Consider the following 19,717-nt stretch of genomic DNA (forward strand, 5'->3'; position numbering starts at 1 on the left):
ACATCCCTCCTTGTCTGGCTGTGGCATTTTCCTGAGGGACATGGTATAAATGATGTGAAACCTGTCATGCTGTGACTCAGGTAACCTTACAAGAAGGTGTTTGTGTCTTGATGATAAATAGATACTGCTGATTGACGCCACCGTGCTATTTATAGTGTCCTGGCATTACAGGTAGCGAACCAGAGCAACACTAAGACATCAGCAGAGCCATTCCAGCGTTAAAACCTTGGTGATAAGAGAAGAACGAGGTCTGCTGGGTTTTAGTTCACTTTTTTATTTTGACTGTAATGCAAACAGGCATAAGTATTCCATAAAATCAGAAGATCGGAACTATACAGAAAGAGGTGCATGCTTTAGAACAATGTGGATATCTTGCAAACAGAGCCAGAGTCAGTCCGAGAGAGGGGGCTGGAGTACATTGTACGAATGGCAGAGATTTTAGCAGCATTGAGAGCTCAGAGGTAGGGGAAAACCATGTTTGAAACCACTTAAAGCACTGGTATGATCAAATACAACACCAGCTCATCCATCCCTCCTCCCACTGTCCTCACCCCTTTACTCTTCAGAAGAAACCTACCTCAGGATCACATGAAAAGCTACAAAATAAGCTACACACCCCACCTCCACACATACCTGTCTTATGGGATGCGAAGTGAGAGTAAAGACAACGTGCCAGTGTTAAATCATGGCATCATTTGATAAACCAAATGAAGGCACAGTGACATGAGGAGGGGAGGGAGGAGCAGGAGGACCAGAGAGCAGCGAGAGGTTGGAGTCCCTTCTAGCACAGCAGAATTTACCCACATCTGAAGACGTTGAGAAGAGGTTTAGGAAACCTCTGCCATGGAAAGTTGGGGAGGTGCCTGCCCCAAAGCTGCCACCCTTCACAGACCAGTCCCCTTTCTCATCATGGCATGAGGGAAAAAGGCCACCAGGAGAAAAACTAATCCAAACCAACCTTTGAGGCTTATGCTTTTCAAAGGTGCCTAAGGGAATCGAGGGACTACGTCCCTGTTCCTATTACAAAGATGAATTGGCACTGAATATCACATTCCCTGGGTGGCTGGCAGAACTCATGTTTCTAACTGCATGCAATCTAAAAAGCAACGAGTCCTGGCTGAAAGTCATTTTCCTCTGTTCATCTGCTGCCTGAGGAATTGTGCACACTCTGGAAGAGCTGGGGATGGTGCTGCAGACCAGGGAATCTATTCTCAAGCTCTTTTCAGCATATGAATCCCAGGGCTTTTTGAAGGCATCTCAAGGCAGCAGAGCACGTTTAACCTTAGGAATTGTGGACATTTGCCTATTGTGTAGAATTCTAGCAAAGCAGAAACTGGGCATTGAATTTCACTGGCTTCAAAGCCATCACTTCAATGCTGTGCACGGGGAGATGCTGAAACACCATCTTCTGTTTGCGGACATCCTGTCGAGTATTGTAAAACGTATTTTGTCAAGACATGATTCCATGCCACAATCACACAGAGAGAAAGAGAATAAAGCAGGCTCAGAAGCAAGTAGCATTAATGTCTCTTGTTGAAGCTGAATATGTATTAAGGCAGTTTTGTTGCCCTTGGAAAATCTTTAAACCTCTGTTAGCAATTCTTGTGAGAACAAAATATGTGATTGAATCCAAAACAATCTGATACACTTTTTGTTGGCTTTCCCTACCCGAAACCGACACATGAAAACAAAGCATCAAAAAGAAGCCCCAAATCTGTTGCTCTTTTACACCATCTCTTTCAGTATTTAGCCTTTAAATTTTTTAAGTATTAAGAATAGTCATGGAAATAAAATGCTTTGCCCAGTGTTATTCACCCACTTCCCCGCCATGGTAGCAAGGAGTAGCTGCAAAGCCTTGGCCTGTGGGCTCCTGCCCAATGAGGGATGCTTGGGGCAAGACTCACTGGTTCGAATGCCTTGCTTTTGAAGTGCTTCCTCCGTCCTCTCTCCCTGAAATCTGGCCAGGTAGGAAGATGGATAAGGCAGGAAAGCAGCAGCCCTCACAGTGAGGTGCTCCCACTGCTGAACAAGCTGTGGCCGCTCCGCTGTGGACTCACAATCTATTGGGTTTTGTTTGCTTGGCTGTTATTTTCCCCTGTGATTTCAATGGTTCAAACTTCCATCACAGCCAAACATCTGTAGGGGTGGAGGCCAAGCCTTTCTAGTCTACTTCATTCCTGGCACAGCAGGAAAAAGGTGTATCTGCATCACAATGATTAAATATTTCATGAGTTACCCATGCTAAAAGCAAGCCGATGTTGGCCTCTGGTAAGGTGTGTTTTACTTGTGGAACCAAGTGCTTTAAAGCAGCAATCTCATTAGCTTTCTCCCACTCCCCTGATTTCCTACTAAATACACACAGCCATATGGAAGAAGCTAGAGCTCAGATCTCCCTGTTGAGGGGAGATTTCAAATGGATCACTAGAGTCATGCATTGCAGGCAAGTGCAGATTGACACACACAAAATCACTGCCACCATGAAACTGCTGCTGCTGTGAAAGCCTGATCCTGCAAGCTGCTGAAATCCCCAGTGCCACCGAAGCGTGTGGAAGGTGTTTTGTATCTGGGAGGACTCGGATCCAAGTTCAGGAATACAGTTTTCAAGAGCATTCAGCACTGGCCAAATTTGTCCCTCCTGTTACAGCAGAAGAAATCATTATACCAAAACCAGAGTTACAGCAAAGTGGAATGGTCCTGAAAATGTGTCTCCATCTGTTCTGTAAAGGGACTGTGCTCCCCTCTGGAACTATCAAAGCGATTGCAAAGTTATCAGAGCAATTCTGAAGCTGAGAGCTTGTCCCCAGTGAAAACAGGAACAAAATCTAGTTTTGAGCATAAAAATTCTCCTTCCAAAAAGCACTGGGAACTCTCTGCAGCTCCCCCACAGGTATGAATCAGAGGAGTGAACAGCTTCAGTGGTCATAAGTTGGGAGGCAGCAGCTTTGGCTTGGGCTTGCTGCAAGTCCATGAGGCTTCAACCACAAACACACACTCTCCTCCTGCTGCCAGCTTAATAAAACCATGGTCTCCAGTACGTGGTAGGTGTTCACAGACCCGTGTTGCTTGCAGAAGCTGGTGTCCAGTTTTCACCCACACCTTGCACTGCCTCCATATCCCTATCAAACCCCATCACTGGGAGATTAAATGCAGAGCAGGGCTGTAGGTTTGCTCTCAGTCATCCCGGGGGCAGTTTGCCCATCAAGAATTTCACTTGTCAATTGAAGTCACTGTTCCTCTCAGCCTCAAGTCTCTCTGGATAAGGAGCATCTCTGGAGAGAGCAGGAACAGGAGGGCAGCGCGGGTACAGCAGTCTCTTCCCAGCACAAGGCACTGCAAGTCTGTCGCCATTCCCAGGACTCACCCTTGCCAAGCAGCTCACTGCACCTTTGGCTGGGCAGGCAGGGCTGAGAAAGGAGGGATCTCCAGAGGGAAGTGGTAAAGGGAGCACGGGATACAGCCTGGAATGGGGTGAGAGGCATCGCATACTAACAGTAAAGGAGCAAACGGAGTAATCGCAGTCAGGCTGGGCACAGGTTCAAGCAGCTCTTATCTCTTCCCATCTCCTCTTCTGCATGGGTGCAATCATTCAGGACGCAACTGCAAGTTGTGTTGCACGGACACATTGGCTCACACTGCTCTGGGAGTAAAGAGAGTCCCCTGCTCGCCCCTGGGATGTGTAGGCACAGGATGGCACAGGGAGCATGGACAGCCCAGACCCGTTTCTCTGGCCAGTATGGACATGACTGGCTCAGTTCCTGTAAGTTCAATGATCTCAGGCCCACCCAGCAACGATCGTGGAGTCATCTTCGTGAGTGTGCTTCTGAGGGCAGAAGTCTCATTATTTTCCTGCTGAATCTCATAAACAGAACAACAACAAACTCCCAGGCAGTCCTTCTGGGGAGATGAAACCTTTGAAGTCATCAACAACGCAGGCAGTAGACATCCTTGCACTGAATGAACAACTTATTTTTCCCTGCTAGTGGACACAGCAGGTTGGAAAAACTGAGAATCATTTCCCATGAGTTTTCAAGCTCAGGTAATAACTTTCTGTGGACATTTGAAGGACTTATGAATTAAAATCTTTGTCAAAAAAACCCCTCACTTCATGGTGTCTTGAAAATCACATCTCCTGTTTAGAGAAGACCCTCTTTATGTTTAATATGTGGGGAGCAAAAATGGAGCAGAGCTGCTCAAAACAGGCAGTGCTGGTGGTGGACATCCTCCAGGAGAGGAACTCGGGCACTGGATCAGGCTGGGTGTCATCAGGCCCAGCACCCCCCACCTCAGGAACCGTGTAGGGCTATGCAGGAGCCTGGATGGGCAGCAGGCACCCGGAGGTGACAGATCTGTGAACCAAGTGCCCAGGAGGCACAACCCCTCATCCATGACACCTGGAGCAGCTCACAGCACTACTCTGTGGCTGACCCCATCTCGCTCTCTGCTGCTTATCCATGCCAGAGCTATTGTAGCTACAGCCACACATCAGAAATGTCACACCAAGACGAGCAGAGTCTAGACAACTGGTGGAAGAGCCGTATTTGCGGAATGATAAAGCAGATCCCCAAGTTGATTTTCTCCTTTGCTGTAGGAGAAAATGAAGCACGAGGGGAGTGCAAAGCCCCTGCGGGTGAGAGGATGGAGGAGAAGTTGAGACGTCTGAGACTGAGTCAACAAATACCAGTGAATCAAAATTCCCAGTGGTACAGCTTGTGAGGAGCAAATGGTCCATCTCAAGCAGAGGGAGCAGAGAGGCAGCCCAGAGCCCTGGGGGACATATGAACTGCAGTCACGGACCTTCATGGCAGGGAGGGTGTTTCTTCTCCAGGGCCAGGCAAAGAGGCTGCCCCTGAAACAGCATTTCCCTTCCAAAGGGCTCTGAAGGACTCACCTACCCGATGCCTGTTGAACTTGAGGGGGCTCTGGCTGTCTGTGACAAAGGCCCCTGTGCAGATCCCGCCGAAGGCAAGGCACATGCCCCATTCCCTTCTCCACTGTGCTTCCCCACTGCTTTCACTGACAGCTTGGGTGGAAGGGGGAGATGGAGGTAGGAAGCTTCAGGGTGCAGGGAAAGCAAGTCAGTTCATCTCAGACACAGACTCCAGCAGCAATATGTCTGTCAGATGGGAGGCAATACAGGCAGAAGGCAGGACAGGAGAAAACTAACTGCCAGCAGCACAGGATGAGCTGGGAAGAAGATGAAGACAAGGGCATTTCTTTGGGCACTACTTCCTCTTCAGGTTGCATCACTCCTTCTACTGAAAGGAGAACCAGAGCACAAAATCTAGAGCCACAATCAAATCTCCCAAAAGAAGGGGATGAGTTTGATTTTTCTTCTTTAGCTCTGCTTCTGCAGCCACAGGACTGGGGGTTAGGACCAGGCTTGTTCTATGTTCACAGCTCTAGGGCTGTCTTCCACAGACAGCAAAGGGACCCAGCTCCCCTGTCCCATTGCCTGCCCTGGGATTAAGGCACAACCCACAGAGGTGGAACATGGGCTGCCCTTTTTCCTTTCCTGTCCTGCTTTCACCTCCAGGTGACAAAGTCCCCAGGCAATGACACAAACCTGGCCTCACACCCGGCTCCAAACCCTGCTCTGGCCACAGCGTGGCAGCATACATTCGTATTTTACACCACTCTGCTGGGACCAGCAAAACCGAGACTTGGATCTCAATTCAGTGCCTTTTGCTCCTGGATTTGGGGTTGGAGCTGTTTCAAGCATTCAGGGTGTCAAGGCTGCAGAAGATGATCACGGCACGGGGAAACATGGCAAGGGAAGAGCAGGAGGTCCTGGCTCAGGTTGGGGATAACAGCTCAGCCTGGGGCCAGGGGAGCCAGCTCAGCTTGTACTATGGGCTGGGAGAGTAGCAAACCTCCTGCAGCTTTTTGTTCTGACTTTGACTTAGGACAGCTACTCTCTGCCCTCTGAAAGCAAGCTCACCATTGCAGCTCCTGGACAAGCCCTCTGCTGTCATCAGTTTTGGTGTTTTGCTCCATAGAAGCATCAGCATAGAGTTCATCAGAGCAAAGGCAGGAGGAAAGGATGGGCACCTCCTAGATCTGCCAACCCCATATCCCTGCCTCCAGCAAAACCTGCAGCCACGCTCTGCTGTCCTTGTCCTGGCAATGAGGGAGGACAAACCTTCTCCAGGGTGAGGAAGGGAAGAGGAGAGGAAGGACACACAAGGTCACGGATGCTTTACCTTGCAGACAGCTTTTCTCTGTTAGAGGGACGATACCTTCCTGTGATTGTGTTAACAGATTGCTTCTGGGGCCAGGCTTTTGCAGCAGGGCTGAGGTGTGAGTGTGCCAGAACCCAGAGTCATGCAGCATCTTTGCAGCCCATCTCACCTCCCTTCTCACGGGAGATGTCCCGGCAGACACAGCTTGTGCCGCTGGCAGCTGGTACAGAGACTACAGAGGGGACTGACTTGTCACCAAGGTGCCACATGCATTTCTCAAGTCACTCTGTGCTGGCACTTTCTGCTCCTGAAGGTGTGGAAGAGGCAGGGCTCTGCTGTCCCAGCACTGCTCATGAGACTGCGCTAAGGTGGAGATGATTCTGTCTTTGGGCTTTCAAGAGTCCTCAGTCAGCACATCCTCACCAAGGAGCAGGAGCCTCTGTAACCCTCCAAGTGCTGCCTTCCAAATATGAGATGCCTCTTGCAGTGGGGTTGGAGCTGCTTCTCTCCCATCCTCATGGCTTTTCAGTCTCACCTGGGAGAGGGTTCACACGTTCACAGCATGCAAAGCTCTGGAATGCAGCCAGTCCCCCAATCTTTTCCACCAGCATCATTCCAGCAGGTCATGCATCTCCTGTAAAGCCCTCCAGAGGACAGCCTGGCCAAGCAGCAGTCATTGGCATGAGTTTTTCCCTAGCACACACACCAGCCTGTGTGTTTGATGTTTGCTCCTCTGTGGGAGGACTCATGCCAGCAAAAGTGGGGATTAAGCAAAAGGAGAGGCTCGTGGACAACAGGGAGCAGAGAAGGAGGCAAACGTAGCACAGAGTCCATTTAGGAGAAATCATGACGTCAATCAGAGACATCCCACCCTTGGGATCAAAACAACACTTGTATCCAGGCTGCTTGGGGGTGAACCAAGTTCGTAGGCACGAGGGCATCGCAAATCATCTGCCCCAGCTTCAGGCATATGCCCAGGGCTGTACAAGTCCAAAGGAAAGCCATGAAAATGCAAGGATTCAGCCAAGCCCCAAGCTGGGGAAAGGGAGAGCTCTGGTCAAGCAACAAGATGTAGCCATTGCCCAGCCCCTGCCACCTCTGCTGTCCCACTGAACACCAAAATGTGGATGATCACAAAGGTGATTTCATGCAGCTGCAAAATGCCCTCATGAGAAGGAGAAATGTGGAGTTCTGTTAAGAGCCACTGCAGGTTATAAAGCCATCGTACTTCAGTAGGGAAATCAAGGGAAGGGAAAGGGGGTGAAAAGAAATGGCCACAGGACAAGAGCAAGAGAAAGAGGAAGATAAGGAAATAAAAATCATCATCATCATCATCAGGACACAACGACAGGACGAGAGACAGAGCGCTTTCCATGGGCAGTTCCCCGTGGAAAAGGAGCCACCGTGTCCGTGAAATACAAAACCCTCCGGCTGGAGGGGGCAGCAGGAGCTGGGACTGGTTTGGCATCCCCTTGGGGTGAAGGGTCCAGTTAGGAGCAGAAAACCCTGCAAAGGAAAGGGAAGAAAGGCTGGGCTTAGCGGGAGCACTGAGGAGCAGCTGAACGCTCTGACTAAGGACCTTCCCAGGGACCATGTAGTAGACAGGAATTTACAGTGCCTTTCGCAGCTGGTTAAAGTGGACAAGTAGATAACCTTTATCCCGACCTACAGGTGGGAAACTGAGGCATTCTGTATCCAGTGCAGATCCCAGAGTATGTGCTGCGTTGGAGAAAAATTCCTACTCAATCTCATGGATATTGGGAAACCCACTCCAGGTCAGCGGGGCACTACATGGCACAGCCAGGAGGGCAGGGAAGGGATTTGCAACTCAGGTTACTGAGGGCCAGGACAAGGAGGAAGATCCATGCAGCTGCCCATCCTTTATCCTAAATAATCCTTCTGCTCAGCCAGGGAAAATCCCACCACGACTGAGCTGAGCAAATGGCAGGACATGGTAGAGCTGAAACAAACAGAGCAAATGTCAAGGTTTTCTACTTCTCTTGCTTGTTTTTGCAACAGTGGAAAGAAAAGTCTCTAGATCTTTCCTAAGGGGGCATGCAGCAGCTTGGAGACTTCTCCCACTGTGGGTACCTGCTGCCTGCATCCTTTGGGCCAGCCAGGGACCCACACAAGCAGCATTGGAGCTGGGGAGACCACCCATGGTCCTGCAAGCTTTAAATTAATGGCTTTAAATTTAAACAGGGGAGAGTTAGATTAGATATTGGAAACAAATTCTTCCCTGTGAGGGTGCTGAGGCGCTGGCACAGGGTGCCCAGAGAAGCTGTGGCTGCCCCATCCCTGGCAGTGTTCAAGGCCAGGTTGGACACAGGGGCTTGGAGCAACCTGCTCTAGTGGAAGGTGTCCCTGCTCCTGGCAGGGGGATGGACTAGAAGATCTTAAGGTCCCTTCCAACCCAAACCAGTCTATGATGCTATTATTCAACGAAACCTTCCTGGCAGGGGGGCAGAGGAAGGCAATGGACAGGATTCTTTCCCTTTACATTATCATTTAGATACAATTGTCAGGTCTGAGCACATTGGTCCAGTGGGTGCAATAACCCGGGAAGGCCACTGGCACATTTGTCCTAGCAAGGTAACAGCTATTTCGGAGACTGTGAGGCAGCAGCCTCTGCTTCCAGTGCAAACCCAAATGCCTTTTCTCATCCTCTGCAACAAGAAGGATCACACGAGTGCAGAAGTTAAAGCTCTCTTCCCCATCCCACACATGCTTGGGAGGCAATTGCAGGGGTTAAAATAAACGTGTCAACTCACTCATCCGTGTCTTTTTTGCTCTCCTCAATGAATGCAATCGACTCAGATCTAAGGCGGTTAGTCACTTCATACGTGCGCAGGGTGACTCCAAAAATATCCTCGTGGTACCGGCTGTCATCCTGAAACACGGATGGGAGAGGGGCAGCGGGAATAAAGAGTGTTTACAAACAGTTGTGTTGCTGCGGCACCACAAAGCTCCGTGTTGTGGGCAGGTACCAAGTACACAGCACATGTTCTGTCTGGAGGGACGGGCAGGGCAGAGGGGCAGGGACAAGCAGGGAGGTGAAGTGACCTTCCCAAGGTCACGCTGTGGGGCAGTGGTGGTGCTCCGCACTGCATTAGACCTCCTCATCTGCTGGCAACCCTGGCCGTCAAGGGGACAAGTAGCCTGAGGGCAGCCTGTGTGTGAGAGCTGGTTGTAAACCAGCTAGAAACATAGCTCTAGGCTCCCTCAGCTCCTGGATGGAGTGTGGGCACCTGGTTCAGAAGCGGCAGTCCCAGAGGAATCAGGCTGAGTTATCCTCTTATGGAGAAGCAGAGCCATTCAAGCATTCGTCCTTTGGCCTGTGTCCCAGACTGAGCTCATCTATGCTTCAGCTGCAACATCTGCAGCAACCTGTTTGCTGAGGAGCATTGTCCAGCCAGGCGCACAGACAGAGGAGATTTGGGGAGGGGGGACCCACTGTGAGGGTGCTGAGGCGCTGGCGCAGGGTGCCCAGAGAAGCTGTGGCTGCCCCATCCCTGGCAGTGTTCAAGGCCAGGTTGGACACAGGGGCTTGGAGCAACCTGCTCTAGTGGAAGGTGTCCCTGCCCATGGCAGGGGTTGGAACTGGAGGAGCTTTAAGATCCCTTCCAACCCAAACCTTTTGATGATTCTATGACCCACAAACTTCTCTGTTAGATTGCTGCAGTGATGAGGGGGATACAGGGGACTTAGCAAGGTGAACAAGCCCTGCCTGGGCTACCAAGGGTGCCCAACAGAGCTTATACCAGTACTCAGCACAGCAGCAGGCTCATCACAGGAGCTGAGGGAGCTGCAGCAAAGCAAAGTGACTTCCACTGTGCACCCAAAGCTCTGTAAGGTCATGCTCCCATCTTTGCCCGATGCAGCAGCATGGGTGGGAGCCGCTATCCCCCCGCAGCACCCATCACCCTGCACTGCCTGCTCTGCAGGGGGAGGCATCAGGTGCAGTGCCCATGGCAACAGGTCACACAGTGTCTTGTGGTGCAGGCACTACTCACCCGCAGCTTGCTGATGAAGGCTCCTGCCTCCTCCACCGAGAGCTGGCCCTGCTGCCTCACGATGCGCTGCACCGTCTTGAGGACGTCCCCGGCCATGGTGACATCCCCGCAGACATAGATGTGGCCTCCCTGCTCCTTCAGTGCTTTGAACACAGTTTGGGCCAGCTGCTCCTGTAACACGTCCTGCACGTATTTCTGAGGGAGGAGGAGGAGGTGGGAGGTGAGATTAACTCCAGCTCCTCAGCCCCACCTACCTGAGTGCAGTGGACAGGTTTGTGTGCACCAGGCAGTACCACAGTGTGACCATCGCTTTGGGACAGCATGCCTGCAGCACCCACAATGATAAGCAAGAGACGGGGAAAGCAGCAAAGCATCGTTTTGCTCTTGCATTTTCACACCTCCACCATATATCTCATTGCTAGACCTGCTCAGGGCGGTGGTGGTGGGAATTTGGACCAGTTATTTGTGCTGTCTCTGTGCCACCCCACCGGGTGACATCCCTCCTTGCCCAGCTCCTTGGGAAAATGTGCCTTTCCCCTCCCATCTGCCCCCAGGGCAAAGCATGAGCAATGTGGGCACACATTCAGGCTGGTGCAGGGATGAGAGGCTGCAGTAGGGAGGGCACAATCCTGCACACTTAAACAACCAGAGCACCCCAGGGCATGAGCTGCTGTGGCCAAGGAAGCAGCATCTGCACAGCGTGCTGGCTGGCCATGGCTGCACACTAGGACTGGAGCAGAGCCCACCATGCACCTTTGGTTTGTCCGGTTCCCGGGAGTAGGCTGTGTACAGCTCTCTGAAGACACCTTGGGTTTTGGCAAAGAGTGTCTCCTCTTTGTAAATGTGGTCAATCCTGGACTGCCGACAGCCAAACACCAGCACCATGGGACAAGGCTTCAGACCTGGGGGGGAGATGGGGGAAGCAGTTAGCCTGGGGACCACCAATACCCTCTTTCTGCAAGCCACCTCTCTCCAGATCCGCCAGCAGCCCCAGAATCCTGCACAACACTGCTGGGAGCCTACCCTGGCCAAACTGGGAAGGAGGGAAGACCCACAGGGAGGAAGGTGATGCACAACTTGAGCCAGTGCATGGCCTGGGTCACACACAGGGATGCTTGTGCTAGCTTTGGGGGATAAATTAAACTTTCTTTCCCTAAATGGTCTAAACAATCCATGAAAAATGTGTATTTTACATAAATGTACATTAAATGAGCTCTAAAAACCAACACCAGCACTGTAGTACTGCCACAGAAACTTGCAAAGCTGTGCAGGAGGATTCTCATGGAGTTTGGTTTGGGAGTTTGGGCTGACCTCCAAGCCTGCACTTGGGCCAGCTGCTGCTTCAAGAAGCCCTTGGCCTCTGCTAGGGTGGCTGGACCCCCATTCCCATCCCCATGCCACCAGCACAGGGTTCCTAAGCACAGAAAGAGGAGGAACAAGCGTGGACCCACCTTTGTGCTGGATTTCGAAGAGCCGCTGCTGCCAGAAGCTGCGGAAAGGGGCGATGCCTGTGCCGGGCCCGATGAGGATACAGGGCACCTGGGGGTCCTGGGGCAGGTGGAACCCGGGTGCACTGCACACATTGAAGACACAGTTAAACCCCAGCAGGATGCTCCCTCCCTCGCCTCTGCCCACAACAAGGTGAGACACCCGGAGAGGGAGAGCTAAAACCAAGATGAAATCCCAGAGAGCAACATTTTGGTGCAGAACAAGAGGAACCCATTTTATCACCAATCCAGCCCTGTTTTCTCCTCACCCTCAGTGCTTTGCAAAGATCTGAGGGCAAAGAGCTCATGCTTCAAGGGTCCTCACCCCACCTTTTTCAGCCTTTGCCTTGTGTGACCACTTACCCTCTTACAAAACAGGGCACTACTTCATCGGTCTGTATCCGATTGAGCCAGGAGGAGCAGACTCCGTGGTGGATCGGTCCTTCTCCATCTAGGAGGCGAGAGAAGGAGGTCTGTACTTGACACACCAGCCAACTACTCCAGTTGGATCCCTGCTGCATCCCACATGAACACTTCACCGAAGCATTAATATCTCTGCATTCATCCTCATAGAATCATAGAATGGATTTTCCATGATCATGACTTGAATGGATTCTCCATGAACTTGATAGAAGTTTGGCACTTGGATCCCTCTGTGGAGCTACCTGAGTTCACTCGGGACCTAGCCCTGGGATAGCTGAACCTCCACAATACTTAGGAAGCACCCAACTTCTCTTTGGTCATTTTTGGCAGAAGCAGCATCATGTTATGGTGCTTCCAGACACAAGCCTTCCATGGCAGCCCCAAATGATTAGCCACCGACATCCTTCGTGTCCATCTGCAGCATGACCACGGCTGCTTGGACACATCAGTGCTTCCACAGGTACAGAAATTCAGCTGGTGACAATGTGGACTTTGGTGTGGGCACACATGAGCCTACATGGAGCTTGGAGCTGCCGTGGCTAGTCTGTTGCTGGGCCCTGACCCAGATCTGTAATACGCTGCCCTTTGATGGATGACCATTCTCCATAATGTGGGACAGGAGTGTCATGGGTTGAAGGAATCTGGTCACTGCAGCAGGTAGAAAGGTTTTGCAACAGCATATCTCTAGCAAAGACCTTGTGGTATTGCCCATGTGCTAACGCTTTTCCCCTGCTCCCCACACCAAGCCTGTCCCCACTGACCCCTGCATGAGCACTGTACCTCTCGTGCGGTAGGAGACCACTGCCACGGTGAGGTGGACCTCGCCTGGGTACATTTCTGGGGAGGAGCTGATGGAGTAGTAACGTGGTTGGAGGAGAGGGAGCTGTGTGAGCAGCAGTGTGGAGGGCATCTGCACCGAGGGGAACTCCTCCAGCACCTCCACGATGGTGGGGTTCTTGGACCACTTCCATTCCTCATACTCCTGCAAGCCCTGCAGCCAGGAAAATAGGGAAGGAGGGAGGAGAGAGCTGTAGCATCGACCTCTTCCAAGCCAGGTGCCTCAACCAATATCTCACCAGGCCTGTGGCAAAGCTGATGTGAGTGGTAGTGTGGGATGAGAATGCCCTGGGGTTGTGGTTGTCCCCAGGGCCTTAAAGAACTTGGGGCTTGGGATCTGAGGCTTTACCTTGCTAAGGACCTGCAGACGTTTCTTCTCCTTGTCACTGGTGGCCAACAAAGCAAACTGCTGCAGCAACAGGGGTGTGGGAGGGGTGGTGATGTCCAAATAGTACTTAAAAGCTTGGAAGATGGTGCATGGTGGGACACGGTTCTCATCTGTCCAGTTACTGATGACACCTGCCAGGAGACAATTGAGCACAACCATGGGATCAGCTGAGTGTGAGAGCCAAGGTGGATAAATCACACAGAATCCCAGCCTGGTCTGGGTCGAAAGGGACCTTAAAGCTTATCCAGTTCCAATCCCCTGCCACAGGTAGTGGGACCTTCCACTAGTCAATGAGATATTGTCATGCTACAAGTAAGATGCTGTACAATGAGCATAAATGTCAGTCTGATGCTCCACAGTTACTACTCTTCTGTCTCCTGTTACACTGTTCATGGCAGTAGGATAGCAGATCCATCCCTAAAATATAGTGTTAGGATGGTCCATCAAGATCCCTTAACTCTTTTTTCTGGTCCCAGACATTGCTCTTTCCATAAACACCTTTAATTTTCCTGAAGAATAAAGAAGTATTTTCTGCAGGGCCCTGCTCACCTGTCAGACTCTTGCTCTACATCCCAAGTGCAGATGAGCAATGGCCCTGGGCAGAGGAAGGTTGAAGGAGGTGCTCCCAACCAGCCAAACACAGCAGTGAGATGGGAAATTATATATCCTGGGGGCCACCTACCTTTCTGAGGAGCTACAAGAACTGCTGCAAGGGGATGGGCAAAGGGAAGAGAGATCCTCTCTACACTGAGGTGACCCTGGTTACCTAGAGCTGTGCTCCTCTCCTCCAGAAGCTCCACCTTCACCACCTGGTTGGCTGGAGGGGCATCTTCAAGCCTGTCGATCAGGGCATTGACCAAGTCTTCATGATTCCCTGGAAACACTCCGAGGTGGTCCCCGGGCAGGTACTGCAGTTCCTGGTGGCCATTGGTGTGGAGGCGCACGAAGATCGTCAGGCGGCTACAGGGAAAGGAGGAAGAGCAGGATGTGTTTGGAGGAGTCCTTCAGGGAGCCGCTGAGCTCTGGCCTCAAAAGCTGTGGCATGTGCTGGGCAGTGGTGGGGTGTCCAAGCCCTGGTGCTCCACCAAAGTCACAGCAGGGAGCTAGAAAGGACATTGCAGCGCTGCTGATTCACCCTCAGGGAGTTTTTAAAAGGGAAAAAACAGTTTAACTTCTTGCTTCAGATATTTTATCATAGAATCACAGAATGGTTTGGGTTGAAAAAGACCTTAAGATCATCCAGTTCCAACTGCCTGTCATGGGCAGGGACACCTTCCATTAGAGCAGGTTGCTCCATTCACCACTTCTTTGGCAACTGGTTCCAGTGCCAAATATCCTTTCTTTGCACTCCACAAGTGCGGCCACCCATTGTTCCATCCCTTCCATCAGGCAGGGAACACCCTTCACTGGGTTCATGTGACTTCCAACCTTGGTCAGAATTAGCACAAAGCTGGTACCCATGGGACATTCAGGGGTGAAGTGTGCATGGATGCTTGGGTGCACCATGAGTGCGTTCAGCTCCTCTGTCTCCTACCTGGACTTGGGACTCTGCAGGTTCTGGCGCGTGATAAGCCGGGCTGCATAGACACGCTTTTTGTGGATGCTGTACAGTCCTGCAGAGGAGAAGAGCCAGTGAAGCAACGCAGCAGAGCGTGGCCAAGGCAGGAGGCTTCTGGCTACTGCAAAGCTGTTGGCGGCTGCTGCTGCAGGTTCAGCCCTTCAGACTGGAGCTGGTCGGTGCCAGCCCCAGCGAGCAGACCATGGGCTCCACCACCCCACTGCCCCCATCTCCTCCAAAGCTTCAGTGAGCCCAGGGGATCAGAGACCCCAAGGGAGGACCAAACACACATCCGTTTTGTTAGTGACCAAGGAGGACCCCAAAACAGCCCTCACGAGGCATGGGGGCCGAGCCCTCACGTGCAGACATACACCTCTCACTGCCAGCACCACCTGGCTGGTAGCAAAGAGCCTGAATTTGGGAAGAGCAAAGGCAGTGCGGCAGATCCTCAGCTGCAGGAGCCATGCTGAGAGGCCAGGTGCCGCTGGGCTGGACCTGCCATTGCATCGCAGCGCTCGGCCGAACGGCATTTGGACACGAAGAGAGCTTGGAATGCGCCCAGGTTGCCAGCTCTTTGCTTCAAAAATGGGGTCAGGAGGAGGGAGAGCAGATCATAGCCCAACATCTCTGTTACAGACACACACAGGGGCCAGGCAGAGGGGCCTGAGACCATTACAAACTGCTCCTTGGGCATGTGGTGGAGGGGAAAGGTAAGACTGAAATACTGGGAATTTAACATAAAGTAAGGAGGTTTGACCCTCACTTGAGCCCACTCTGTCTTCTCCTCCCCCTGCCCCATGCTCAGAGCCCTCTGTGGTGACCCCATCTTCATACCTTGTGTGAGCTCCGGGGCCTCGGCCACGTAGGTGAGGCGAAACTTGCTCCTCTTCCAGCTCCGGTCATTGCTGATGAGGGAGTTGTTTGCTTTCTCGATGTTGACGTCGTCCCCCACGCAGAACACGTCGCACGCTGCCTGCAGCACACACCGGGCTCTCAGGCACCTCTCTGCTGCCCGCGGCCCTTCCAGCTGAGCTCCATAAGCCCCTTGTCCCAACCCACCTTAGCCAACACATGAAGAAGGAGCCCCCAGCAGTGTACAGCTACCTCAGTGGCCATAGGCATGTCTTGTAGTGCCCTCCCTTCCCCAGGAATCAGGGATAATGCAGGAATTCAACACAGTGCTCACCCTTTGGCAGTCAGCACAAACCAGAGCATCAGCTCCATCAAAGTATGGACAACCTCTTTATTGTGGGCCAGGGTGGTGGTTGAGTGTCCCAGTGTAGGGAAGGAGAGGCTGAGTTTTGATCCAGCTCTAACCAGCAGCGTTGCTCTATCCCTGTATCTGTCTCCCCTCCTGCTCCTTCCTGGAGCACAAGGGAAGTGGGTTACCTTGAAGACCTTCTTGGCCCAGGTCCTGAAGGACTCCTCTTGCCCGCAGAGCTCATCCCCTTCTCCCATGCGGAGGATCCGCTCTCCACCCAGCTCCTCCAGGAGCGTGTCCACTGCCCGGGCAAAGGCGCAGAAATGGGGGTAAGCTCGAGACCCCAGCCCAAACACAGAGAACCTGTGGAGAGGTGGCACTTTTATAGCTACTGAGGTGAGAGGGACACCAACGTGTCCCCGTCCTGCCCCACCATGGCCAACACTAGCACAAGAGTGTGTGGAGGGACCTGCATATTGCAAAGTCACATCGTGTTTTAGGTAAGAGGAGAAAGGGCCCTTCTGCAGCAAGAAATTGCTGCCTCCCCCCGATCCTGTTTACCTGACGTTAGCCAGGGGCCCTGTGCTTTCGAAGTTGTCCCTGGAGTCAGGGCCATCACTCGAGGATTTCCGTGCATCCGAGTAAGAGGAGACACTGTTGAAACGGACCTTGTAGCTCCTGTGAACAGTGACAGCATCGAGTATTACAGATGTGACACGTGTGCGTGTGGTTCCCACCAGGCTGAGTGCTCAGAAGGGACCAGATTGTGGAGGAGACAAAATCAGAGCTCAGGGGTCGATATGCCGTGAGCAGACACCATGACCAGTGGCTAGAGCAGAGCAATGTGCTCCCTCCACTATATTGAGTGGTGCCCAGCAACAGGACGAGGAGCAATGGCCATAAACTAAACCACAACAAGTTTCGCCTCAGCATGAGGAAGAACAACTTTCTGTTGAGAGTGGCAGAGCACTGGAACAGGCTGTGCAGGGGAGTGGTGGAGTCTCTTTGGAGACATTCTAAACCCACCATGGACATGTTCCTGTGTAACCTGCTGTGGGTCACCCGAGAGCAGGGGGTCTGGCTAGATGATCTCCAGAGGTCTCTTCCAACCCTAATGATTCTGTGACTCCTGGGGTTAAGCCATAGCAGCCCATACATTGCATCACTCCACCTGGACCTGGTCCGCTCCTTGAGACCCTCCAGTCACCTCCCAATGGGTTGACCCAGATGTTGGCCACCACGCTGTCCCCAGAAGTGCAGAGCTGCCAGGACCTCTGGCTTTCCCTGTCCTTCCCTGGCTGCACACAAGGTCAGTGTGTGTCTGAGCAGATATTCTGCAGGGTTTTTCATTCATAGGAAGTAAAAAAATATAAAATAAGATAAAAAGAGTGAGAGCAGAGGGATGAGGAGGGGGAAGCGAGTGGAGCAGAAACCCTGACAGCAGCAGAAGTGTTTCTGAATTGAACTATCTTCAGAAATTGCTCTCCACAAGAGTTTCTAAATATACCGCCGACCAGTGAGGCAGTGGTGTGTGCATGAGTCACAGCAGACCTCCTGCACCCGCCGCCACGCAGAGGAGACAACCCCCGAGCAGAGTAATGCCAGGGTTCAGAGCCCTGTGCTCCACCTCTGCTCCACAGCCTCCTCTTGTCTGCCCCGGCTCCCCACGCTTCTCTGCTTCACTCCACCTACAGGGACTCATCTCCTTTCTCTGCTGGCCCTGAGCCATATCCTCACCTTGGGTTACGTGGTGAAGGCTGGGCAGAACAGCCTGTGACAAGCATGAAGCCCAAATTCCCCAGTCAGTGCTGGGTCCATGGTCAGGGCACCAGCAGTTTTGCTGAAATTAATAGGTCCTTGTAGTGCAGGACTCTTTATCAGGGACTGTAGCGATAGGACAAGGGGTGATGGGTTTAAACTGAAACAGGGGAAGTTCAGGTTAGATGAAAGGCAGAAGTTCTTCCCTGTGAGGGTGCTGAGGCGCTGGCACAGGGTGCCCAGAGAAGCTGTGGCTGCCCCATCCCTGGCAGTGTTCAAGGCCAGGTTGGACACAGGGGCTTGGAGCAACCTGCTCTAGTGGAAGGTGTCCCTGCCCATGGCAGGGAGTTGGAACTAGATGATCTTAGGGTCCTTTTTCCAACCCAAACCGTTCCATGATTCTACGACTGTTGAAGGATGGGACCTGATTGAACAGCAGGTCCTTGAATAGGAATGGCTTATGAATGAAAACCCTTGGAAAACCCTTGAGGTGAGACAGAAGGAGCCAAATCTACAACCACAGCAAAACCCCTGGGCTGTGGTCAGAGAACTAGCTGCAGGCTCCTTGAGACACTGTGGCTTAGGGGGCTCAGCCACCCTCAACATCCACTGGTGGACATGGAGCTGGGAGTCCATGGGGTGCATGGGCAGGAGCTGCTCTTCTTCCCCAGACAGTCTCCTCCAGGCCACCTATCCTCATTGCAAAAGGTTTTTTTCATGCTTAATGTCAGCAAGATCCTGCACATGGGTTGGAGCAATCCCCAGCACAAATCAAGGCTGAGCAGAGACTGGATGGAGCAGCCCTGAGGAGAAGGACTTGGGGATGCTGGGTGAGGAGAAGTTCCTCATGTGTGTGCTTGAGCCCAGAACCCCCCCGTGTGCTGGGCTGCACCCCCAGAGCGTGAGCAGCAGGTCATGGAGGGGATTCTCCCCCTCTGCTGCGCTCTGGGGAGACCCCCCCTGCAGTCCTGATCCAGCTCTGGGGCAACAGCACAAGAGGGACGTGGAGCTGTTGGAGCGAGGCCAGAGGAAGCCACAGGGATGCTCCTGATGGAGCAATCAGGGCAGTTAAATTGCTCTGTACCACTGGCAAGGGCTAATTCATCCTTAATTAAGGAGCAGCCCTTTGCTGGCTGTGAGCATCCTGTGTTAACTCAGGAGACACTCTGGAGCAGAGCAGTGTCCCAGTTAGGTGAAATATATTGCACTTAATAGCTAAAATAAGAGGAAGCCCCAGATGATTAACATTTTGCTGGCTGCAGCCTCTGAGACATGCGCTGAGATGCTCAAGGCTTGTCTCCCAGTGATGGGGGATCTTGTGAAAACCCAGAGCCTGTCTCCAAGGTACCAGCTCCAGCCTCCCTGTTACAAATATCACAGCTAGAATTTAGAACAGCTCTTATTTTCCCTAGAAATACTTTCACATGATGCCAAGAAGTTAAATTTGGTTCTCGAGCTCACCCCCACCTACATCCACACAGCTGAGAACTCCCTTCTACCTCCAAGTCTTACTATTTTGGTGTCTCCTGGCCGGCCCCAGCTCTCAGATCTGATGATTTTGAGGAAATTCCTGCTTTTATTTGGGTTTTTTTGTTTTGGGTTGTGTTTTTTCGTAGATGCTGCCTCTTGCAGCTGAAGAGAGAAGCTTTAAGTGCCAACCCAGGGAATTACAAACTGGAGTCCATGGGATGCCTGACTCAGTGCTTCTGTCCTCCCTGGGACCTCCACCCGCTCCATCCACTTGGTCTCCAGGCAGGTCCCATCCCTTGGACTTGGGCAAACTTGAAACCTGTGTGAGGATTTCAGACTCCCTTCCGAGAGGAGGCAAGCAGAGGAGCAGGCTGTGGGGCTGCCTGCTTGCAGGGGTTTGGAG

At 52.2% G+C, this 19,717-nt stretch overlaps 1 protein-coding gene across 3 annotated transcripts in view; it reads right to left on the reverse strand.

Annotated features, from left to right (window-relative positions):
* Positions 1 to 258: 258 nt before the first annotated feature.
* NOS1 (nitric oxide synthase 1) overlaps positions 259 to 19,717 on the reverse strand; it is a 59,033-nt gene continuing 39,574 nt past the window's right edge. For all 3 annotated transcript variants that reach the window (XM_030500349.1, XM_030500348.1, XM_030500350.1), the window contains 13 exons: positions 16,648 to 16,764; positions 16,275 to 16,449; positions 15,720 to 15,858; positions 14,862 to 14,940; positions 14,094 to 14,287; positions 13,289 to 13,458; positions 12,883 to 13,093; positions 12,043 to 12,130; positions 11,644 to 11,765; positions 10,946 to 11,094; positions 10,193 to 10,387; positions 8,951 to 9,069; positions 259 to 7,685 (listed from right to left, as the gene is read on the reverse strand). In XM_030500349.1, the coding sequence (XP_030356209.1) occupies positions 7,670 to 7,685; positions 8,951 to 9,069; positions 10,193 to 10,387; positions 10,946 to 11,094; positions 11,644 to 11,765; positions 12,043 to 12,130; positions 12,883 to 13,093; positions 13,289 to 13,458; positions 14,094 to 14,287; positions 14,862 to 14,940; positions 15,720 to 15,858; positions 16,275 to 16,449; positions 16,648 to 16,764 (1,774 nt within the window). In that variant the 3' untranslated portion in view covers positions 259 to 7,669. The remainder of the gene's footprint in view (positions 7,686 to 8,950; positions 9,070 to 10,192; positions 10,388 to 10,945; positions 11,095 to 11,643; positions 11,766 to 12,042; positions 12,131 to 12,882; positions 13,094 to 13,288; positions 13,459 to 14,093; positions 14,288 to 14,861; positions 14,941 to 15,719; positions 15,859 to 16,274; positions 16,450 to 16,647; positions 16,765 to 19,717) is intronic.

Source organism: Strigops habroptila, chromosome 11, assembly GCF_004027225.2.
Source record: "Strigops habroptila isolate Jane chromosome 11, bStrHab1.2.pri, whole genome shotgun sequence".
NCBI lineage: Eukaryota > Metazoa > Chordata > Aves > Psittaciformes > Psittacidae > Strigops > Strigops habroptila.